The following is a 25,424-nucleotide window of genomic DNA, read 5'->3' on the forward strand; positions in this document are numbered from 1 at the left end:
GTTTGTTAGCTAATATAGCTACGAATTCTCGAGAAGGAGAAATGCAGTTAACTGAATCCGCGAGTAAACCAATGGAAACCGTCTATATGGATCATTTTGGACCTATCGATCTGACAGAGAAAGGAAATAGACATATTTTTCTAACAGTTGATTATTTCTCTAGATTTACGTGGCTGTATCCTGTTAAAACCACGGCATCTGGTGAGGTAATCAAGCAATTGGCCACTCTGTTTAACATTTTCGGAAATCCACTACGAATTATTTCAGATCGAGGAAAGGCATTTACTTCTCAAGAATTTGAAACTTTCTGTAAAAAGCGGAGTATTAAACATGTACTTGTTGGAGTTGCTGCACCATGGGCTAATGGTGTTGTTGAGCGAGTTAACCGATTTATGTCTACTTCATTGCAAAAAATAACGGATGAGCTACAGGAATGGGACGAATGTTTAGAGACAGTGCAGTATGTTATTAATAACACATACCACGCGTCACTTCGGAATACTCCGTCTAAATTACTTTTAGGGTACGATCTTCGTAATCACCCCGATATTCAATTAGTTGACTATTTAAGAAATATTGCCAAGTCCGAACTGACATGTGAAGATCAAAGATTAACCAGTCAGCAATTAGCTTCTCAGGCTGCGGTCCGAAATGATTTCATGGCACTTACAGCGCTCAAGGCGCTCACGGCCGGTCCGATTCAAATATGACGCTATAGACACTTTCGTTTCGGACCGGCCGTAAGCTCACTTACGTGCTATGTAACCTAAAATACTGTTTGGTTTATTAAAAATTATATTGTCAACATTGTCTAGAAGCCTTAAATCTTAGTATAATATACGAAATGGAGAAGAAACAACAGAAAATAATATTGTCGCAATATTTGGAATTTTGTTTGGAAAGCGATAGTGATTTAGAATTTGCAATTGATATATCCTCAAGTAGTGACGACGAAGAGGAAAAAACACAAAATTTTATACAAATAATGTGTTTGTATTTAAATGAACGAAGAAGTAAAACCCATATGAGACCTCGCATCAAGGATTACATTGAAAAAATTGTTCCCAATTATACTGCAGAAGAATTTAAAATGCATTTTAGGTATGTAAAGTTTTGGCTTAAATTCGAAAAATATTGTAATTGGAATATAAATATCAACTCTAGCGAGTGTGAAATATTATTTCTTTCTTTACAGATTACTACCTGAAACTTTTCAATTTTTATTGGAATTGATAGGACCTGCATTAAGTAGCACAAGGTCAATTAGTGGTAGGAAACCAATATCTGCACAAAAGCAGTTGTTGATGGCTTTGTGGATGATGGGAACACCAGATTCATACAGGTATATTATTATACCTAATTATTAAAAGCATTATACAAGCCTTGCATAAAACGTCGAATTAAAAAGAATTAAAAAATATTGACTTTTTGCAAAAAGTAGAATTCAGAAGATATTTAATTGAATATTCTAAATTCTGAATTGGATTCTGTTCTTTGAGGATTCAATTCTTCGCATTCAATCGCAATAAGAGGCATTCAAATGAATGCGAACCCTCACATTAAAAAAGATTTATTTCTTCTGCTAATTGTTATCGGATTCAGAGGCAAATAAGATTTACTGATTCTATTCTCAATATCGCACTGAAAAGTATTGACCACGATCCAATCCGAGATTTCTGCAAAGCAGAATTTATAATAAAATCTCGTGAATGCAAAACACTATGTTTGAATAAGACATTTTATGCAAGGAATATTATGGGACTTTTTCAAGAAAGTGAAAAGAGAAAATTGTCTTAAATTGTAACAGGAATTACATTAAGTCTGACTTGCAGATCTGTGTGTACAAAATTTAACTTGGGAAAAGCTACAGCAATTCGTACAATGAGAAGAGTTGCTTATGCTTTGCACACTCTAGCTCCTCGATTTATTAAGTGGCCTGTGGATGAGAGAGCAGCTAAAGTAATGATAGAATTTGAAAAAGCCAGTGCATTTCCTAATGTTTTAGGAGCCATTGATGGAACTCACATTAAAATAAGAGCTCCACAACAGGATAAACAATCATATGTGAATCGTAAAGGATACCATTCAATCCATGTGCAAGTAAGAATATCAAAATATGTCTAAAAAATAATTAGACACTGTTTTTGTTTCCTTGTTATGCTTATTTTTGTGTTTAATTTTTTTCTTAGGCAGTTTGTACTCAAAACTTGCTTTTTACGAGTGTCTTTGCTGGAAATGTTGGATCAGTGCATGATGCACGTGTTTTTCGACTTTCTCCTGTCAGTCAGTATGTTCAAGATCCAGAGATCTATTTTCCTTATAATTCTCATCTTGTTGGAGATTCTGCATATGGCATTCATCCATGTATAATGGTACCTTTTAAAGATAATGGCCATTTGACGAATAGACAGAAAAATTTTAATTTTTGTTTATCCTCTGCGAGAATTGCAATTGAGAGAGCCTTTGGGTTATGGAAAGGACGATGGAGAAGCATTTTGGATTGTCTACCTATGGTCACTTTGGAAAAAATTCCAGAATACTTAATAGCTACTTGTGTATTACACAATATTTGTATCTTGAAAGGCGATTTAATAGATTTCAATGAAACACATGAACAAAACAGACACCGTGGAACACTAATACCCGGTAGAACAGAGGATGGTAATGTTAAACGACAAGCAATTATGAATAATTTAATTATAAGGATTAATGGTGCTATATAACTATTCTATATCTATCTATATATGTATGTACATTTACCTTTTTTATATTTTTAAGCTAAATAAATTTTGTAAATTAATTTTGTGACGTTTTAATTTAAGAATATATATCCCTTTTTAGCAATAAGGTTAAAGTAAAAATAATTAAACACTTTGTTACAAGTGATATTTATTTATTAAGATTTCATAGTTTGGTAATTGTATTGTATAAATAATATAAATTATCTGCAATATCTATATATTTGTATAACAAATTTAAACTATGTTTGTACTATAGATAATACAAATATATATTAAATTTTTATTTAATATGTGTAAATAACAAATACCTTTTTTTTTGCGTACCTTTACAATATCAAAATTTAATCAACTTAAATATAAAACAAAAATAATGTTTTTACTAAAAATAAAACAAAATAATATTATTTAACTGTAAAAGTAATATTTTAAGTAATATTAACCAGTCTTTCAACAGCAGTATCTGCTTTTCTAATGGATTAAACTAAACTTTCCTAATGGAATAAACAAAAAATTAATTCTATAATAAGCAATACAATTAAATAAATGTAATTTAAAAAAAGTAAATAGAAAAGAATATAATAGAGAATAAGATTTTTTAAAATCGTTGCAGAAGTAAAAACTAAGAATTTAGAATATTACAAGAATAATTAAATTACTTCTTGTTAATGCTTTCTAATAACTTTTGCATCAGTGTTATTTTTTCCTGGTGTTGTCTTTCTCGTTGTTCCTTCAGTTCTTGAAACCATCTTTCTTTAGCTTCTCTCTTTTTCTCTTTCTGTATTTTTTCCTTTTTTATCTCTGACATAAAGTCATGTAAAACAGTCTCAATTTTCCTTTTGGGTTTTCTTTTATTATCATCATTCGCAGAAGAATCAGATACACTCGCCTGTTCATCACATGGTCCAGCTTCTGAAGCAATAGCTTTAGGAGTTGCCCATCCTGTTTTTCCAAAAATTTCATGCATTCTCTGAAAAAAAATAATGACAAAAAATATTTTGTGGATCTTCAAACATAATTAAAAATTGTAAAAATTAATATTATGCACTTACTTCAAAATATGGCCACGTTTTTCTGTCATTCCCTGACACTGAATTATAGTCCAATATTTTTTTGTATGTTTTCTTTAAACTATTAAATTTTGATTGACATTGTGATCCACTCACAGTATATTCAATATTTATTTTTTTTATTTCATGAGCAATAGCTTCCCAAATTTTATTGTGACGTTTCATACCTCCTGTAAATTCTTCTTTTCTTTCTTCATATTTTTCAAGCAACAAGTATATACATTTAGATGGCCATATAAACAATGACTTTTCATTCACTGTAATTATTAGGTTTTCAGGAGGAATAAAAATTTTTAATTATAAATAATAAAAATCTAACTAAAAAACTTAGGTGCTTTTCAGCAACGACACTGTGGCTGTTTCCAAATTGCTGTCAGTACTGAAAATCTATAGTTTCCGTTACGTACATTATAGATTTTTAGTACTGACAGCAATTTTGAAACACAGCCCACGTAACACAATAAATCATTTTATTTTTTTTTACATACGGCAAACAACAAAGATAAAATAATCACTTTATTACGGTGTTGCTAGAAAGCATTGCTTGTTATATTTCCTTGAAACTCACCTACATCTTTAAGATCATCTTCATCAGAATCTTGTTCTGGAGATGAAGTATAAGATTTATCATTGCATGAAGACTGTTGAATTGAAGTATTTATATCATTATTTGTCGAAGTTTGTACATTCAATTGACTATTTAATTTTTTACTTCTCTTTTTATATATTTCATTAACGAGGCTTGTCATATAATTTATATCTAGAAATAATTATAAAATTACTATAATTATTTTATATTTTTCTTATATACTTCTCTAGTATAATAACAAATAGTTTATTATAAAAATAAGTATACAATAAATTCTAACCTCATCATTACACAGACATTATTTCTTCTTACCTGTATTCACTCTCTCTGCATCTTGTGGCGAAATTTTCAGTATTAATGTCTCATTTGCATCTTCCACGAAGACAGGAACAGATATCAATTTATTCGACATTATAATGCAGTTTTTTACTTTTAATTGCTATGTCCTTTTTTAAATCCTCACTTTTTCGCGCATTCTGACGTCATGCGGCTACGAGACGCTCACAGTGACCCATCTTCCATCCAGGGTCACCATGAGCACTGAAACGTCACGTATTGATAACGTCATTATGCTCATGAAAACACTGCAAGCGTGAATCGGACCAATCGTGAGCGCGCTAATAGCGCTGTAGGCGTGTTTCGGACCGCAGCCTCAGATTAGCGACAAAATCAAAAGCTATAATAAGATCTATTACGATAAACGTCATTCAACTCCGTCGCAATATAAAGAGGGAGACTATGTATTAATACGAAATTCAATTGCTCCCGGTTCTTCTAAAAAGTTTCAGGCCAAATACAAAGGTCCATACTTAGTGTCTAAAGTATTAAATAAAAATAGATATGTAATCACCGACATTCCCGGTTTTAACATCACTCAAAAGCCATATGATTCTATTTTGTCGCCCGATAGGCTTAAACCATGGATAAAACCCGTTATTAAATAAGCTCTAGTCTACGATTAGTGTTACTTTTTAGATATTAAGAGCATTACTTTGTGTCCATTATGTATCTTATTTCCTCTTAAGTTAGGTAGTGCTCGTATTAATTTTTATATTTTACGATAATCATAGCTATCCATGCTTAGTTGTTTTGTATTTTATTATTCATTCGGGTCGAATGAACTCGCAGGATGGCCGAACTGTAAGAAAATTTGTAGTGTTCAAACATCGCGCCTATAATGTTACAGCGCTTGGCGACTACTCTGCTTCACTAACAGCGCCACGTGTCGTAGTTGTTTTGATCGACGCTATGCGAACGAGGCGTCGCTAGTTTTTAACTAGGCCCTGCGACGCGAGGCCCTGTCTTGTCGAAAAAGGCAAGGCGAGTAGTATCACTCCTACGAACGAGACGTGTGTAAAGCTAGCCTGCAAATAAAAAGCAGTTTCTAGCCTGCAGCAAGAGTGATTATTAGCCTGGTATCTCCTCCTGGACAATTTTCCTTCAGTTTGAATATCTCGCGGGTCACGCCTAAACCGGTCGTTTACAATATTATACTTTATGATTATTAGTAAATATATTTTAAAAATCATTTTTAAAAACATAAAAAACGAGGGAAAATAAGAGAAAAACATTAAATAAACTTCACGTAATGTTGAACTAAATTATAGCTTTGCTCCAGCTGTCAATCACAATCTCAACGTCAATCACGTCTCCTATAGTTTTATAAAATCCGAAATTGTCAGGACATGATAGTGACATGAGTGCAAGCGCTTCCATTTGAGTTCAGTTTTCTGTAAAAAGAAAATAATAAATAATATTATATAACGCTCACCAATACACTAATTCATATATAGAACATTAAATACGTATTTAGAATATTCGAGGATTGGTACGAATAAACCGTCATGCGCATGTACGCATCTCGCTATTTTGTACGCTGGTGCACGCGCAACCGACGCAACGCCGCAACATGATGACGTGCGCGAGGTTAGCAGCGAGTCAGTTTTTAGTTTTATGCATAATTTGCATATTTTACATCGTGAAGGAAAATACGACTGTGCTTAATTTGAAGTTTAGTCTAACACAATGGGTTGTATAATCAGATAAGTCTCACAAAATTTTTATTTTTTTGTATGGAGTAAGTATTCTGAGATAAGATTAATACTTTGTGTTATGTTTTATTTTTAGTTATATTAAAAGCAAGAAAGGAAGAAACACTTTATTTGAGCGTAAAGTAGAAGAAAGAATAGACGAGTAAGGAAAGAAAGATATAAAAGAGAGATTAACCTCACAGCTTGGAATTTACAGTGTGCCGAACAGAATATGTGGACTTTGAAGGTATCAAATAACATAATTTTACCAAAAAAGTTATAGGATGAAGTGAACAGTTTATTTTTTTGTGTGAGAAAATATCTATATTACAATCTAACTTGTTTCGAGAAAACCTTCGCAAAAGATTTAATAAAGAACAAGCAATTTGATGAGATTATCATTATTATCATATTTATTATTCAAATTTTAAAGAGAAGCAGTAAGAAATTTTATTAATACATTATTAAAAAATTGTTGGCTGTTACACCAAAATTCTCTTTCTTGTAAGCTGGTGTATGCTATTGATAAAAAATTCACCGAAGTTTGTCTCTGTTTAAGCTTAGCGAACCATTATATAAAGAATTGGCAGAGCAATTCATATCAAAAGGATTATCCAAAGGTGTACCTCCTAGTTTTTCAAGTATGTCATTATCTTATGGCAGGCTAGGTAAGAGAATAATGACAAATGTTATAATTTTATTTTAATATTGTATTGCAACTATGTGACTCTTAAAGGTATCGTACAACCATCTTTTTTAGATTACTGAAATAAATAAAAAGCGAAATCTGATCTGAAACAATTACAACAAAGTATACAGACTAATGTCACTCAACTAACCTGCCGATGATGTGGTCGCAGGCTGTAATATAGGAAATATGTTTATGAATGTCAAATATTATCTGTAGGTCTTAGTCATTTAGTAACTGTTATGCATTTTGTGTCAGCCAGATATACGCCTCAGAATTATACTGATAAAGCTCTTAATTACATTAAAAACTAAAAAGTAAGTATTTAAATACTCTGTTGTTCCCAAAATAATTTATTCTAATTAATACAATTCTTTTCATACATTCACAATGATCACATTCAGAATTTTTATTTATATTTTTGATTCTCTAACTTAATTGTTTGTAAATTGAGGCATATATAAGACGAAAGACTACAAAATAGGCATATATGAGACGAAAGACAAAATAAGATATTTTTATTTATAGAATAATTTAAGAATGACCAGTGAATGTGCGTATGATTATTCTGGAAATGTGCACAAAAGTGGAACTTGAGAAGGAACATTTGATTATTCCTATCTCTAATTTGCTGGGTTTTATTCTAAAAACATATAATGGCTATAATTTATTCTTACCTGTTCTAATCCTTGTGAAAATTTCTTCAACTTTTATAAACTTCAGTTATTCTTTGCGTTCTTTTAAATTTTAAGAAGAACAGTTGTCCGAATGATGTAAGAATAATTGGCAGAATCCTGTAATATAAAATTAGTTTTAATATGATACGTCTTTATAAATTATATTTATAAGTTTATAACTGCCTTTATATATTGTATGATTTACACATATGCTATGTGACTTTTGCAGAAATGTATGTAAAACTAGCAGCCCGAATAATAAATTATCTTTAAATTTACTTAAGAAATACATTATTTAAATATAAAAATATGTAGTTGTGCAGATCAAAACAAGAAACATATCGCTATATATTTTGTCAATAATAGATTTGATAATATACATATCTGTTAGTTTTAACTTTAACGATAAATTTATTGCTTCGCAAGATAGAGTAGAACTTTTATCTGCCATACTTTTTTGTTCATTTTGTGCAAAAATGCATCGAATAAGCAGCGTATACAATTTTATCGAAATTGTATGATGGATCTAAATTGTATAATTATCAATGTACCGTCAATTCCAATACATGTTGCATCGAATTAACATGTAATATTAAAAATAAAAAATATATAAAGGCGGTTATAACTTATAAATCTACCCACCAAACACCAAGTTACATGTAACGTACCTGTTAGTTGTAATTTCCCACTCAACAATGTAATTGTAATATAACACACGTGTTATATTGCAATTACATTGTTGAGTGGGAAATTACAACTAACAAGCACGTTACATGTAACTTTGTGTTTGCTGGGTATATTGTTGTTGCTGACTAAACATAACCTACAAAACATGTAGGAAAGATTATAATAAGTTATCTATGATGTATGTTATATATAAGAAAATTAATATATGTTAATTAAATGCAGCAACATTTTCTACACCTTTTTATATAATCTTTAATAAATGTTGACTTAAAAAACATAAAGGATTACCTGATTAAAGTCAAGTTGCAAGAAAACAACATCTCTCTTTCGTCATTATAGCATCCACTAGGGGAAAGCGCGCCTAATGCACGAGATGTACGTTGTGCGATTGAGGTTAGAGTCTCACAAGATTCAAATTTTATAATATTTATATAACATAAGTGAAACAATTGTTGTGTAACCACGCAACATTGTGGTTACATCACTGTCCGGTTATTGTAACATACAAATAACGAAGTAATATTATAGCTTCATAACTTTGTTACATCACATATATGTAGTAAAGTTTCGTAACTATAATATAAATAGAGTGTAACGTCTGTTATATTACATGTTACTCTCACGTTATATTGCATTTATATTTGGTGTTTGCTGGGTTATTACTATTATTGTTTCCTTTTTCTAATGAACTCTCTTGTCATCATCACTATTTACTATTTCTCTAAGTTCTTGCAATTGCTAACTTCGTTACTATTATCATTACTGCTGTTCAATTATTATCTTATTATTATTATAGATTTACAATTTTATTATTATAGATACTAACTTGCGGTTACCATTATTATTATTATATTATCAAACAGTTATCTTATTGACATTATTATGGCTAGTTCTGTTACAAGTATTATCATTACTATTTAATTGCAATATTATTATTATTATTGTTTTACATTATTATTACTGAATTATCATTATTGAAGATACCAACTTTCAGTTATTATTATTATTATTATTGCTATTTGATTATTATCTTATAACTATTGTTGATTTATAATCTTTATTACTATAGTTGTCGACTTTTAGTTACAACCATTATTGTTCGACTACCAACTAGCTATTTTACTGCCACTATTATTTATGATTTTACGGAACTCTTGTAGTCGCTAATTTCGTCGCGATCATCATTATTATTTAATTATCATCTTATTATTATTATTGATTTACAATCCTTATTATTTAAGTTATCAACTTTCAACTATTATTATGATTATTATTCAACTATCAACTAATTATTAAATTGTCATTATTATGTGTACGATCTTACTAAACTCTTGTAACTGCTTCCATACAGCACAAAAGCTTGCAGCAACATTGCTGCAACGTTGCAACATTGCATATTGCGATGTAATATTTCAGAGATATTGCAAAGACATTATTTTACAATATTACTTCAGCAATGATGCAGCAACATTTTAAAATATTATTAAAATAGTGAAAATAGATAAAATTAATATTCAATACAGTTTGAATAAATTAATATATTACAGTAACTTTTCAAAAATAATGTAAAAGTGATTGTTCTATATTATTTAAAATTTTTCATCTATAGAGATACATGCATTCTGGAGTAGTTTTAATTTGTGTGTAAAACTTATTATGTAGATTTGTGTATAATAGAGTACAAGGTTATTCAAAATTATTTTAAATAACTGTATTTTTTAATTTAACAAATACAGAGTGATTATAGTGACATTAACTAAACAATCATCCGATTAATTCATTCGGTTTTAAATAACTATATTTTGAATTTAACAACAGAGTAATTACGTCAACTAAAAGATAAATTTTGTAAGTTTTGTCTCTCATCTTATAATGTACTTACCCCTACAGCATGAAATATTGCGGCAACGTTGCAGAAATATTATTTTGCAAGATTGGAATATTGCAGAAAATATTACTGCAATATTGCAGCAATATTCCTATGTCCGCCCCAAAACAATATTGTGCAATATGTCTGCAATATTTCTGCAATATTCCCCGTAAGATTTCTGTAATATTTCAGCAATATTGCTGCAATATTTCTTGTAAGATTGCTGTAATATTTCTGAAACGTTAATGCGCAATATGAAGGAAATGTTGCAGGTGGTTAAATTAATCAAATAATATGTAAGATGTGTATTATACGAAAAACGGAAAATGAATTTATTGTCATACCGTTACGGCACAATAATTTAAAAAATTATTAATTAAAAAAGTAATTAATTAAATTAACATACATCAACGGATATCGAATATCGTTCCATTCTAGATTTAAGTAAGCATTAAAATGAAGCAAGTCCAGAAAATGCCCATCCTGATCAATTTATACGCTAGAATTACACATGCATGTATGGTTCACACATGTTTAATTAATGTATTATATATATGTATAAGTCAGAATGAACATCTTCTGGACTTGCTTCACTCAATCTAGTATCCCAGACAGCACATGTAGATTATGAGAACGATAATAGGATATTGCGAAAGTATATTGCAATATTCGTATAATATTAGAGATACGTCTGTGATATGGCGAGTATATACTCATAACGTACTATGTCCGCGTTGCCTTATCCCATAGAATTTCGCTGGCAGTTTATGAGAATATACCGAATATATCTTAAGAATGTTATACGTATGTCTAAAGTATATCTTCAGTATATTCACAATATGTCTACAGTATGTTCACATTATATGGGCTCATGCATAATGAGAGGAATAAGGAACAAGGAATTAAACATACAGAATTAGCAAGAAGAAATAAGAAGAGGAATTAATCATTTCGCACATCAGGAAGCTATCGCGAGAAATGAAGCGTAATATCTGTTGAATACGCTGGGGTGCTTTGGGAAATTATGCTCAGATAATTGTAGGTTATAACCTAAATAATATATGTATATATATATATATATATATATATATATATATTATTATAGTTTACGTTACTATATTATATCTTATGTGCATACCAGAGTTATCTGGGCGTAATTCCTGAGAAAACCACGTTGTCCGTGAGTTCGTGTTTGCACATTCACACCCTACACTTCACCACGTGTCTGCATCACACGGCAGACGAAAATGCGTAACGTTACAGATCATAGATAGCGTTGACATGATTCACTTTTGATATTACGCGGATATTTTGGAAATATGTGATAGATATACATGAGATATATCATAGGATATTTTACGGACGTTTTGAGTATATTAGATATAATCTCAGTATATTCAGTAGGAGTTGCGAAGTTCAGTCGCTATATTCTAAGTTTATCTTGAGGATATATTAAAATGACATTCTACTGAGACGTTATATGAATGTTTTACGTATATTCGGTACGATCACAGTACATTACGTATGAGAGTATAATATTCGTACGATATCTGGTGCTATCTGGGTATGGGACGCAACGCTGTCGTGATTACAGAATTTGTTGCACATCTATGTATCTTTTAGCTCTAATCTTACATAAAAATTTAAAATAAAAATATCCTGCTCTATTTTTTTATTTGTCCTTTAAAACTATGTAAAATATTACTTATTGTTAGTTCTAGATTAAGAAATACGGATTATACGGAAATAAATTTTGCACGGTTGCAATATAATATTGCCACAATATTGTGCAATATCTGTTAGGAAATATTACATTTGTAATATTGCTACAATATTGCACAACATCTGCTAAGAAATATTACATTTGTAATATTGCTGCAATATTGTGCAACATTTACTAGGGAATATTATATTTGTAATATTGCTACAATATTTCTGCAATATTGGTTATATTATGCACTATTGCAATATTTCTGCAACGTTGCAGCAATATTTCATACTGTAGGGATATATAAGATAAAAGACAAAACTTGCAAAGTTTATCTTTTGGTTGAAGTTTCACTAATCACTCTGTATTTGTTAAATTCAAAATAGTTATTTAAAATCAGATGAATTATTTTGAATAATCTTTTTCTGAATAATATTGCATACATATTTTACTGCAATATTGCTACAATATTACGTAACAATATTTCTAAAAGCGGACATTTTACCATTGCTGCAATCTTGCAGCAACCTTGCAGCAACATTTCACAACGTTTATGCAATCTTGCGTTGAAATGTTGCCACAATGTTGCTGCAATCTTTCTGTGCTGTATGGGCTAATTTTGTTGCGACTAGCTTTATTATTATCCAACCACCAATCAATTTATCTCGTCATTACTAGTTACAATTTTATTGAGCTCTCACAATTGCCAACTTCGCTATTATTATTATTATTATTATCGCTATTCAACTGTTATCTTATTACCATTACGGCCTTATAATCTTTACCATTGGAGTTACCAATTTTCAATTGTCATTATTATTATTCAACTATTAAACAGTTATCCTATTGATATTATTATTTATAATTTCACTAAGACTTTGTAACTGCTAATTTATTACAATTATTATTATTATTATTATTATTATTATTATTATTAGTATTATTACTCAATTATCAGTTTATTGTCATGACTATTTTATAATCTTTATTAAAAGGTTATCATATTGTTGCCAGAATTATCCATAGTTGCTACTACCTTACTACTATTCTGATTTTATCGCCCTTATTACCACTCTTGTTACTCGTAAGTGACGTAAGTCATTGTCACTCTTGCTACTATAGAGTAAGCTTACCCAAGACCTTTGAGTAAGAACTCCGCATAGAGGAGTAAACAGTTATTTTGTCCAAATGTCTTACAACAGCTAATAATTGAATCAACCCTAGCTCTCATATCCCAGGGTATTGCCGGCCCAGCAGGTAGCCCAAAAAGAGAGAGAGCGCCCCTTTATCTACTGCCGAGGTAAGTGGAATAAAGGAAGGTCCGTCGTCCAGGGCGCCGATTCTTGAATTCATTCGCAAGAGAAACGTATTCGCAAATTCTGTTCTTACAGAAAAGTTGAAAATTTATTGGCTATCGTATGGCTTTCAACCAATAAACTTGCAACTTTTCTGTTAGAGCGGGTATTTGCGCATACGTTTTCTTGCGAATGAATTCAAGAATCGAGCCCCAGGGGCCCGATTCTTGAATTCATTCGCAAGAAAACGTATGCGCAAATACCCGCTCTAACAGAAAAGTTGCAAGTTTATTGGTTGAAAGCCATACGATAGCCAATAAATTTCTAACTTTTCTGTAAGAACAGAATTTGCGAATACGTTTCTCTTGCGAATAAATTCAAGAATAGAGCCCCAGGGCCCCTATTCTTGAATTCATTCGCAAGAAAACGTATGCGCAAATACCCGCTCTAACAGAAAAGTTGCAAGTTTATTGGTTGAAAGCCATACGATAGCCAATAAATTTTTAACTTTTCTGTAAGAACAGAATTTGCGAATACGTTTCTCTTGCGAATGAATTCAAGAATAGGGGCCCAGGACGTTACAACGCACGTTCTATTCCGCAGCTCTATTCCGCACCATGTGATTTCGGCCTAAAAGTATCATTCTATCCTTGTTGCTCAATGAATGTCAAAGAAAGATGGAGCACGTTCACAGCATCAAAAGCGTGGTCTCCGAACCCAACCCATGTATAGAAGTATTTATGGTTATCTCAAAGAGTGTTGTCAAACATCAGGTTATGTCGCTCAATGTCGCTCACGTCGTGCCGTATACATATACTTTGATGCGTACATCAATGTAAATTAGTAAATTAGGAAATCATTCCATCGCTCCCTCTAATGTAGAGTGAAACTTCAACGAGATCTCATCGCTCGACGTGTCGACTGACTGGGAACTTATTTGTAACGAAAGATACGAGATAACATATATAAAAAGGTATTGTATTTATACAATATTTCATGTTATTGAATTGCAATCTATATATCGGCATGTATTGTATCACATGTTATAAAATGACATCGTTTACAATTTTTCCATTGAGTTTTTTCTCGCACAAAATTTAAGTTATCCTGCAGAATATTCAACTAATTTTTTTTTATTTTACATGAAATTCAAATTATATGTGAGTCTTATTCCAGTGTATTTTTTTTTTACTAAAATTCATATTATGGTAATTCTAGAAAGCAAATTTTGTATTTAGCAAACTTTATATCATTTTTGAAATATTTGCGACATGTCGCGAACTCACAAGTTGTTCTTTCAAGTAGTAATTCTGATTAATTTTGGGATTCTATTTTATAGAAAAATATATGAAAAAAATAATTATACTTTTATATTTTTATCATTAAAATTTTGCTAAACTTTATTTAAAATTACATTTAAAATTAATTGAAATAAAATTTATGATTTTTATCATATATTTTCTAAAAAGAAAAAAATCTCACTCATAAAAAAAATTATAAAAAAATTAGACCGATTTTCAGGAATTTACATGATGAATTTAGGGTGAATTTCATCCAATAAAATATATTTTATCACATCGAGATATTCTATTGTTGAAGTTTTATAATTTTACAATTTTTTAGTTGGGGACATTTTCTTATTTGTGTTAGTAAAAAGTTTAGTTAAAAATAAAAATATATAGATGAATGAAATATCGAAGTAAACAGAATTGGTAACAATTTAAAAAGTTTAGAAATTAAATAATAAAATTGAAAAATTTATTGTAATTTATAATTTATAAGGGAACCTCTTAGGCTGAGTTCGGGAAAACGCTGTTAGCACTAAAAGTATCATTCTATCCTTGTTACTCAGTGAATGTCGAAGAAAGATAGAACATGCTCACAGCGCCAAAAGCGTGCTCTCTGAACCCAACCTTGGATGTTGTAATGGATTTTTTGATAAAGCTTTTGTGGATAATTAGGACTTTTGTAAGAATAATTCTAAGCTAGGAGAAACTTCTATATGATTCTTAGTTTATGAGATATTTTATGTTTTATGTCAAAATATGTCAGAATAAATTGTAAAATATCTTGCAAATTATTGATTTGTCGACAATTTTACTTTAATATTTTTTTATGCAGAATAATCAGAGAAATTTTATTATCTAAAAAAAATCATATAGTTTTATTTAAAAAATAGCGATGACCCTGATCTTAAAATATAGATTTTTTCACATTTATCTGGGATATCTTAACATAAAGCATGAAATATTTAAACTATAAATCATAAATCAGAAGTTTCTCCTAACGTAGAATTATTCTTACACAACTCCTAATCATCCACAAAAGCTTTATCAAAGTGTGTTACAACACCTAAGAGGTTTCCTTGTTAGTTATTTTCAAATAAGTTAATTTAACTAGTTAACTTTAACTAATTATTTTTAATATTTAGACTTTGTAATTTATTAATTTTTTCTAATAAATTAATTTTTTTGTTTTTTTAGCTCATATTCTTTCTTTTATACAACTTTGAACATTAAACGATGTTAAATAAATGTCTGTCAGCTTTCATGTATTTCATGACTGTCATTACATTATGTTTACGGCCATATAACTTTATTACTTTGAATAAAAAGAAACAAAGATTTTATTAGAGTAATTGTAATAATTTAAAAGGAAATCTAAACGATAACAATTTTGCAATAATATTGTTATTAACATTCAATATTTATAACATGTATTTTATGCAAATTATAATTATTTTTATATTAATGCTATAAATAATTTTTTTCTACAAAATTATATTTTTTAATTATTTTATTTATACCTCATTTAAAAATAAATTATTAAATTTATAATACATTCCATATTATTTTTTTATTATGTTTTATTTTATAATAAACCTTATAATAAAGTTAATTACAAAAATTATAATTAATTATAATTATTTGGATTTAAATAATACTTTTTAAAATTAAATTTTATAATTTAATTTAACTTTATCTTAATTTTTAAATAAGTTAATTTTATAACTAGCTTTAACCTTAATTTATTGTTAGTTAGGATAAAACTATCTTACTCGATTTTAAAAGTAAGTGCATATGATTTATAAAAAATATTAATAATAAGAAATATTTTTATTGTATATTTTGCGATTATAAAATTTTTTCACTTTATTATATTTTTAATTACAATTAATTCTTGGATTAACATTTTGTATGAAAAGTTTAATTTTAAAGAATTTTGAGTATAGAGTTAAGAATATTGAAAAAATTATGAAATTATTAAATTTTATAACGAGAGCTTTACATGCTCGTCAAATTTAACGTAATATTAAAATTATATAGGGTGATTTCTAAGAAAATATAAAAAAATTCAAGGAAAAATCTGTTTTATTTTATAAAAGAAAGTATATACACTATGAACAGTGTCCCAAAATGTTTTGTTAAGATAAAAAATTGCAAATATTATTCTGAACATTAATAATATTAATTCGTAAATAACTGCAAATAAAAAAACCAAGATACAGTTATTTTAGAATTTTAATTTAAAAAAAAATTAAACTTTAAAAAATCGTGATACGATTTTTTTTTTAAGACTTAATGTGATTACTTATCTTAATGAATCTAAAAATGTTTTATCAATATTGACAAATATTTTTTAATATTATATATATACTAAATTTGAATAAAATATTTTTCAATATTTTCTAGAGTTTTTAAATTTATCTTTTTTTTCTTAACTGTGACACCCTTTGAAAAATAAAGCACTTTAAAATATATGTTTATAGAATTTTTTCTTTATGAAATAAACCAAGATAAAACTTTTATTATTTTATTTACTTAAAAATTACCTTGTATGTTTATTATATAACTTTAATAATTAACTGATATTGTATTATTACAGAAAAAGAGGAGTAATTGAGTTCTAATGTCAGTCATTGGAAACGCAGAATGGACCAGCCAGAAGTAACAGGGATTATACTAAGATTGTGCCTGCTGAACATTCTAACGATAAATTGGAGCAGCGCAGCTGTAATAAATCCTAAGGATCAGTATCAAAGTTTGATTAGTCTTGGTGGTCCTGGCTTATATAATGCTAGCGACGACGTAGTAATACTCAATGCCACAAATTTCAAGGCAAACGTTTACGAGAGCAGTAGGAGCTGGTTAGTCGAGTTTTATAACAGCTGGTGTGGCTTTTGTTATAGATTCGCACCGACGTGGAAAGCTCTGGCGAGTGACATTTTATGTAAGTTATCCATTGCGAGCAAATACTTAGAACAGACTATTTATATAAATTATTTATTAAACTATACATCTCTCTAAGTGATTCTCTTGAAGAATTAAAGGTCTTTTCCATTTCAATGCGCAAGAGAAAGAGAAAAAGAATTGTTTTTACGAATATTTTTTAACTACTAATGGATCGATTTCAAGTTTTGTATGTTTATTGCATCTTTGACAATATATAAAATAAAAATTGTTAAAAAATATCAATTTGTTAAAGATGTAAAATAATGATAAAGACGCTTTTAAAAAAACTGCAAACGCGATATCTTAAAAACTTTTGGACCAATTAATTTTTATGTTATCATATATTTCAGTATGTTTACCTAAGGTATAAATCCTGAAAACTTCCAAATTTTTAAAAATATAAATATTTTTATCATACAAACTGTGATAAAAACTTTTTTTTAAATGAAAATATGTCAGTAACTTTAAATCGACGCACAGTGGATCGAATCAAGGACATGAAGTCATCAGACTAAAAAATGAAGTCATAAATTTTCTACTCAAGCTATGTACAATGTATTGAATGATTCAAAAGACTCTTTGAATGGATTAACCTTTTTTTATTAATTTTTTTTTCCATCATCACTCAAACATGAACAATTCTGTAATTTTAAAATTACTGATAAAATGAAGAACGTTACTTCTGTTTGCCTTAAAATAATACTCTTATCTATAACCTTCACTTTTTATGCACGTTCAATTTAACACATTTGATATTTTTCGTGTATAGTTATAAAATCTTTTTGATATATATTACTTGTGCGCTTATCCTATTGAAATAGAAAAACGTGTCGTCTAATCGTAACTTTTTTGAACGTAAAAATTGTCCACATTTGATCAAATAATTCAAGCATGAGTATCATTATATAACTTTTTACTTCAAGTTTCTGTAAAGATTAAAAATAAAATATATAATTGAAAATTAATATCTTTAACCATTTTAATCATTTTTTATTGAAAATTAATATCTTTAACCATCTTAACCATTTTAACCATTATTTATTAACAAATTTTTGTTGCTCCCAAAGAAACTTTGGACTCAATTAAATTCGTGACTTATATAAATGTTTTATGAACACATACGCATACCTATAATGCTATAATATTGTATTATATGTATATTGCTGTAAATTCTTTTTGTACAATAATCATCTCTGTGATAATCAAACTTGGATGATAACATAAAAATTACAGTTTAAAATTAAATAAATATTGAATATTATTGAGTTCTAAATATAGATACACATATCTACGAAAAAAATAAATCATAAAATAATCACTGTCTAACAATATCACTGTCTTAATCATTTAAATATTAATAGTGACGTGAACATCCATAAGTTTTAGCGATCTTTAATAGTGTCTTGTCAGTGAATATAATAATATAATATAATATAATATAATAAAAATAAAGAAAAAAATAGAAGAAATACCATAAATAATAACTTACTTGCTTAGAAACATTCAAATCTTCTGCAGATTTATTCATATTTATATAAATAATAATCTAATAACACCACAATATGACAAATTTCAATATATGATAGATGTTAATCCATAGATTAAACCTAATTTATTATTCCCGCTATTATCAGATATCTATCTCAACTATAAATTAATAATACTTCCAATACAGATGTTTAGGACGAATCTTATTGGTAAACCATTTTGATTTTTATAATCACTCGGCAATTAATGGGAGATTGTATAGACAAAATAATATTATTTATCATTTTTTATTTAACAAAATAAATTATGATAATTATATGTATACTATAAATCTTCCTTAGCCCTTTGATTGCTTAATTAAATTTTTTTTCAGCAAATTTTCTTGAAACTTTGCATATCTACGTTTTTTGAATCGCTGATTCCGAATCTATAAAATTCAGATTTTGTAAATTTAATATGATATACTATGATTTCAGATTAAGCGTAGGCGTCTTAATAAAAAAAGATACACATTAGTAAACATTTCGTGTCTTAAAAGAGCAATCTGAAAAATTTTTTTTAATTTTTGGTATGAAATTCATTAATAAGCTGATATTAATACATAAACTTTAATTCTGAAAAAGGATTTCTAAATCTATAAAAGAAATACATACAACATTTTGTTAATGACGTGCACAAATGACTCTACATTATCGACTTCGATCAAGTTTGATGATGAGCAGTTTGAGCCACCGCACAAGCTTTTTCGTAACACGTTACGTTACGTTAAGTGCTCCATAAACCTAAGTTTGTACTTAAAATTAAACTTACATCAACGCACAAAGAAACTTTTAACGTTCTTAAGTTCTTACGTTAAGAATTTCTTTGTGCGTTGATTTAAGTTTAATTTTAAGTACAACTTAGGTTCGTATGGAGTACTTAACGTAACGTAACGCGTTATAGAAGAGTTTGTGCGGTAGCCCTTTAGCATCAGGAGGATGCTAAACAGCCCGTCAAACTTGATCGAGGTCGATAATGTAGAGTCATTTATTTATCCTTGTTCATAAAAATATTTGCTTCAAAATACAAGTTATGTAGGCTTATGACCTAGTTTACACCGAGCACTTGATACGCGTAGTAAGTGCTCGGTGTAAACTAGGTCTATATCTACAAATGAATGGTACACCGCAGTTCAGAATAGATTGAGGAATAAGGCTATATTAGTTAAATTACGATTATAAGCCGTAAAAAAGTTATTTTTTTTATCAAATTTTGTTTTACGGCGCTTTACTATAATACAGATTTCTCAGTGAAAGCGCTTAAATGAACAAAATTTGATCCAATAAATAACTTTTTTAAAGCTTGTAATTGTAATTTGACGAATATAGTCTTATTCCTCAATCTATTCTGAACTGCGGTGTACAATAATTTGTACATATAAGCTACATAATTTGTATTTTAAAGCAAATATTTTTATGAACAAATGAACATTAAAATTTTTTTTGCATTTTTGGTCGTGATCTAATCGTTTTCGAGTTTATTTGTGTACGTACTTTAAACGTATAAAAGGATTTTCAATTCTGTAAATTCAATTCGAAACTAAATGGTTGAATGTCGGTAAAACAGACGACTTTATATAAAGGATCCCTTTAAGAACGATACATTTAAGCGAAATATTATGAAAGAATTTATATTGTAAATTTTGTGTAGAATACGACTATATTTTTCTAAACTTAAAATTTTCAGTTTTTAATATTTCCATCCACCGTGTTAGATCCGCCATTAAAAAATTTTGACTGTCAGACATACAATCTTAGACAAAAGTGCATGAAATTTGAAATACTTAAATATCTACGCCTAACGCATTGTAAATCTAGATGTAAGAAACTTGAACGATAGTTAGAGTCTTATTTTTACTCTTACAAAGGTATTTTTTACGTATTTGCGATTTTTTTCACTTATGAGTTTAAACTTTTGACAGTGAAAATGCACAATTATCTCAAGTTATATTTTATTTCTTTAAAATGGTGTAGTGAAGACAATTGAAACTTGGCAGATATTTTCATCTATTCATATACTAGATGTACAAAAAAATGCAAAACATTGGTACTATTTCTTCTATATTTTTTTAGCTGTTTTATCCGTCAAGATCGTCCTTTTCCATAAGATAGAAAAGGATACCATGTAAAATCAATGAAAATTAAAATAGTTATAACTCAGCAACCGTTTAGTGGATGCGTTTTCAATTTTTTGCAGTACATTAGGGAAACTAAAAGAACAATTTCACAAATTTTTAGCAACTTTGTACCATTTTGAACTTCAGTCCGATACATCCTTAATAATCAGCGACCCCAAAAACTCTTTATAAAATAGTTAAATTTAATATAAAATTTGAGGAGAAATTTTTTTTGAAAGTTGCTCGTTTCACATTTAAATTGTTATAAACAAACACTAAGTGCAAAAAATTGGAAACATGTAAATTAAGTATTTTTGTACTGGAAAAGTCGAACATTATTATTATCCTAAAACAATTTTTATAATCTAAAATAAAAGAAAATAAGTGAGAAGTATACTTCCCATTGGCGATGAAAAGGTTAATTAATATTAAATATACAAAAGATGATATCAAACCATGCTGTAGTTATCGAGAATTAAGGTAACTACTGATTCGAGCTTGGTGAAACATATACTCCCTTCATTTTTTCATGCCAACCTGAGATTGGCAGCAGTCAGAAGTAATAAATATACAAAATTTAAAATCGTTCTATAACATTTTTAATTAAAATACGTACATAAAAATTAACCTAATATTTACGAGTCAAAAAAGAAATACCAGTCTTTAATTTGATTAAAATAAAAAATAATTTTGACGAAATTAGTTACATTTAATTTCTTTATTTACGTACAGAGAGAGATTGTAATAATTAGATAAATAAAAATGTTTCAGCTTGGAATGACATCGTCGTCGTTGCGGCTATAGATTGTGCCGACGACGACAACAATCCAATTTGTCGCGAGTACGAGATCATGCACTATCCAATGTTGAAATATTTCTCTATAAATGCACATCCACCGTCATTAGGTATAGTGATAGAAAAGGGGGATAGCGTTGATTCAGTAAGGCACAATTTAATTAACAGGCTCGAAACGGAACAACAAGAAGGACGGGGATTTACATGGCCTAATATTGCACCGTACAGGTACGTCATAAATTTTGCACAACCAATGAACCTTCTTTTCAAAGTAAAGTAAAATTAGTATTATTAAATTTAGAACAAAACTTTGTTCTTTTATAGTTTAATGAAGTACTAAAGTACTGTTATTTTGATAATAATTTATACAATAGGTATTCATGATAATGAAATATATACGTCTCATGAAATAAAGCCATGCAATTTAAAAACATCACTATTGTAATTTAATTCACTTTGAATTCGAACTATTCGTATAGGTACCTCTAAATTCATTTTTTTTATAATTTTTGTGATTTACAAGTTAAAATTAAAGACAGATTACACTATAAAATTTATTTGTAACTCCTTGTTTATTACAGTCCCTAACATATATTATCAGACACAGAACTATTTAATGTTTGTAAACAAAACAAATTAATTTTTTCCAAAAAATATTTTTTTAATGATTATAAATTCGTCAAGAAGTTAAACTAAATTGCTAAAATGTTTACCAACTATTTTATACTAATGTCAAATTGATAAGAAAAAAATTGATGTTTTTTTATTAAAAATTTTATTGAAGACTATTTTTGTTATATTTTTAAAAATCATTTATGATTTACCACTTACACATATACATATACGCATACAATAAATAAATAAAATATATACCATTAAATAGAAATTTTTCTAAAAACGTTAATAGAAATTTTGATTTAATTTTTTAGGAAAAATCTGTAATAAAAAATAAACTATTTTGATAAGATGTAAATACATTTTTTACACACTATTATTTAGAAACGCGTTATTTATTATTTATATATTTTAGTTTTGCGTTACAAAAAATACTTTAATACACTTTGTTGTAGAAACGTCGAAATAACGGACATATGGAAAACGGCATCTAATAATGTAAAGCATTTCTTCCTGATCTTCGAGAGCACGAATTCACATTTGGGCGCAGAAGTCATTCTCGATCTCCATAAGATCAGCAGCTTACAGATACGGAGGGTGACCTCTGATAATGAACTATTGTGCGTGATGAACAAGGTTACTAAATTTCCAACTTTAATAGTCTTCGGCCGCAACGAGTCGCAGAGAGTCGTCAGCATAAGAATCCCGACAAGGCAGGGAGTTCGACGAGTCATCAAGGATTACGTAATTGCAAGAGGAGTTAATATTGACGAGGTGAGCACGACACTGTCCCGCGGCATTGTACAGAATGTAGGAAACGTACATCAAACAACGATCGCAACGGTTGTGAAGGAACGTCACGAAGCGATAGAGGAACAACTACAATCGTCATCAAAGAAGACTGACGATGATTATTTGTATCAGCTCGATCTCGAGAGCGCATTGCGTTATTCGATCAATCACGAGATACCTTTAATGAAATTAATGGACGGTGAGAAAATGCAGGCGTTACAAAAATACCTCGCGGTATTGGCGGCATATTTTCCTCTGCAACGTAACAACGTATTGGAAGTGATACGAAATGTCATCGAGAAGAAGAATACTATAACCGGTGAGGAATTCAGCCAACTGACGAGGACAACGGAGGAGGAGATGTCACCGGTGTATTCGGGAACACCTCGTCACTGGATAGGCTGCAGGGGCAGCAAGGACTTGTATCGCGGATATCCTTGCGGACTGTGGACCATGTTTCACATGCTGACAGTAAATTTCGCAGTGGAACGCGACAAAGATGTTACCCGAGTTCTCTCGCAAGATCCCACGGCGGTACTGCGGGCGATGCACGGCTACATTAAGAATTTCTTCGGCTGCGCCGACTGCGCCGCGCATTTCGTAGAAATGGCCAATAGGAATAGGATATTTGATGTGCGCAACAAGGACGAAGCCGTGCTCTGGTTATGGCGGGCGCACAATCAGGTGAACGCTCGGCTATCGGGTGACAACACGGAGGATCCCGAACACAAAAAGATACAATATCCCGCGGCCAAGCACTGCCCAGCGTGTAGATACGTTAACAATAGCTGGAACGAGGACGAAGTTTTACGATATCTAAAAACGAAATATAGTTACAGTAACATTAAGTTCGACGGGATCAGCACTTCTGACGATATAGGTGTGAGCAATAGCAACCATTCGAGAGTGAGGCCAGAGAGACTCGCCAAAGAGACGAAGCGCTCTACAGCTTTCGGTTGGGACTTGAACATATTTGACATTAGTATCTGTGTAGTGCTATACGTTACCTCAGCTGCAATACTCGTACTAGTATGCATCAAGTTTGCCGTTAAAAGGACATATAAGAAAAAGGGTCACATTAATCTACTGCCCAAAGTATAATCTTCCTTTCATATACGGGTTAATCGTACGTAACATTCCTGGACCAGCAAATATAACTCAAGCATTTGAATTCTAATCGAGAGAACAGTAAGTCTCAATTTTTTATGTCGTGATAGCTTCCAATTGTAATGATTATTCCAACGAAAATGAAAGTTGAACTTGCATCTGAGCGAATGCAATTTAAGAATGTTTCTGCATAAAACCAGTGGCGTCAGTAATGATAGAAATAGTATCAATAGTATCCATCAAATCAAAATGAATTTTTTAGATAGATAAAGCTTTTAGATAAATTGAAAAACATTCGATTTCAAATTAAAAAATCTTTAATTAAATTAGATAATTTTTTTGTAGATTATAGTAATTAATTTTTTAATAAATAACAATATTTATTTTTATGTTGAATATTCGCAAAGCGGAGATATATTTTTTGTGAGTTTTTTTCAAATAAAAATTTAATTCTCGAACTATTGTAAAATGTTTCCTCAAGTTTTGAACTAGTGATTTTATTTTGTAACGTTTTCTTAAACTTATTTTAAAAAATATCTTTATTAATGAATTCTATGAGAGATAATTTCTATTAAAAAATTCGCATTGTCTATTAAAGGATGTAGAAATATAGATGTTTGTCTGATAATATATATATATATAGATGACAAAGAGTGGATCAAGTAAAAATACATTTATAAGATAAGATACATTCGCTTGTTTAATAGGCTTCTTTTTTTAGTTGATTTTCTTGTATTGTTTCTTTTCTCTTTTTTTCTGGGAAGAAAAGAAGAAGGAAAGATAAACTATGAAAGTTCAGCTAAAAAGAATATGCCTAATATATTCCTATATGCAGAATAATGTTCGCTCATTATCTTTTTGTGGCGCATCAGAGAATATCTGCATTC

At 29.4% G+C, this 25,424-nt stretch overlaps 3 protein-coding genes across 8 annotated transcripts in view; 2 read left to right on the top strand and 1 right to left on the bottom strand.

The window, feature by feature from the left end:
• Positions 1-697: 697 nt before the first annotated feature.
• On the top strand, positions 698-2,800 carry LOC118645313 (putative nuclease HARBI1). The gene is made up of 4 exons (XM_036286175.1): positions 698-1,101; positions 1,196-1,342; positions 1,833-2,100; positions 2,190-2,800. The coding sequence occupies exons 1-4, from the start codon at positions 845-847 to the stop codon at positions 2,721-2,723; spliced, it is 1,206 nt and encodes a 401-aa protein (XP_036142068.1). The 5' UTR covers positions 698-844; the 3' UTR covers positions 2,724-2,800.
• A 548-nt stretch (positions 2,801-3,348) lies between these two features.
• LOC118645314 overlaps positions 3,349-25,424 on the bottom strand; it is a 51,059-nt gene continuing 28,983 nt past the window's right edge. The window contains exons 1-7 of one of the 6 annotated variants that reach the window (XM_036286185.1): positions 8,768-9,153; positions 7,793-7,909; positions 7,267-7,288; positions 4,710-6,127; positions 4,377-4,568; positions 3,791-4,065; positions 3,349-3,708 (exon numbers count right to left, since the gene is read on the bottom strand). In XM_036286185.1, the coding sequence (XP_036142078.1) occupies positions 3,394-3,708; positions 3,791-4,065; positions 4,377-4,568; positions 4,710-4,809 (882 nt within the window). In that variant the 5' untranslated portion in view covers positions 4,810-6,127; positions 7,267-7,288; positions 7,793-7,909; positions 8,768-9,153 and the 3' untranslated portion in view covers positions 3,349-3,393. Of the gene's footprint in view, positions 3,709-3,790; positions 4,066-4,376; positions 4,569-4,709; positions 6,128-6,913; positions 7,092-7,266; positions 7,289-7,792; positions 8,386-8,767; positions 9,154-25,424 lie in introns of those variants that run through there. The other 5 variants (XM_036286189.1, XM_036286188.1, XM_036286187.1 and 2 more) reach the window with 5 other exon arrangements.
• LOC105830717 (sulfhydryl oxidase 1) lies at positions 13,978-24,821 on the top strand. The gene is made up of 4 exons (XM_012670223.3): positions 13,978-14,325; positions 17,238-17,582; positions 21,999-22,251; positions 23,094-24,821. Exons 2-4 carry the CDS (start codon positions 17,285-17,287, stop codon positions 24,529-24,531), a joined length of 1,989 nt encoding a protein of 662 aa, XP_012525677.1. The 5' UTR covers positions 13,978-14,325; positions 17,238-17,284; the 3' UTR covers positions 24,532-24,821.

Source organism: Monomorium pharaonis, chromosome 4 (assembly GCF_013373865.1).
Source record: "Monomorium pharaonis isolate MP-MQ-018 chromosome 4, ASM1337386v2, whole genome shotgun sequence".
Taxonomy (NCBI): domain Eukaryota; kingdom Metazoa; phylum Arthropoda; class Insecta; order Hymenoptera; family Formicidae; genus Monomorium; species Monomorium pharaonis.

Bases quoted from the DNA above. Each gene is read 5' to 3' on its own strand.
- LOC105830717 (XM_012670223.3), top strand. From the start codon at position 17,285: ATGGACCAGCCAGAAGTAACAGGGATTATACTAAGATTGTGCCTGCTG. The intron at 17,583-21,998 runs GTAAGTTATCCA...AAAATGTTTCAG, and splicing joins TCTGGCGAGTGACATTTTAT to CTTGGAATGACATCGTCGTC. The intron at 22,252-23,093 runs GTACGTCATAAA...ACTTTGTTGTAG, and splicing joins CCTAATATTGCACCGTACAG to AAACGTCGAAATAACGGACA.
- LOC118645313 (XM_036286175.1), top strand. From the start codon at position 845: ATGGAGAAGAAACAACAGAAAATAATATTGTCGCAATATTTGGAATTT. The intron at 1,102-1,195 runs GTATGTAAAGTT...CTTTCTTTACAG, and splicing joins GAATTTAAAATGCATTTTAG to ATTACTACCTGAAACTTTTC. The intron at 2,101-2,189 runs GTAAGAATATCA...TTTTTTTCTTAG, and splicing joins ACCATTCAATCCATGTGCAA to GCAGTTTGTACTCAAAACTT.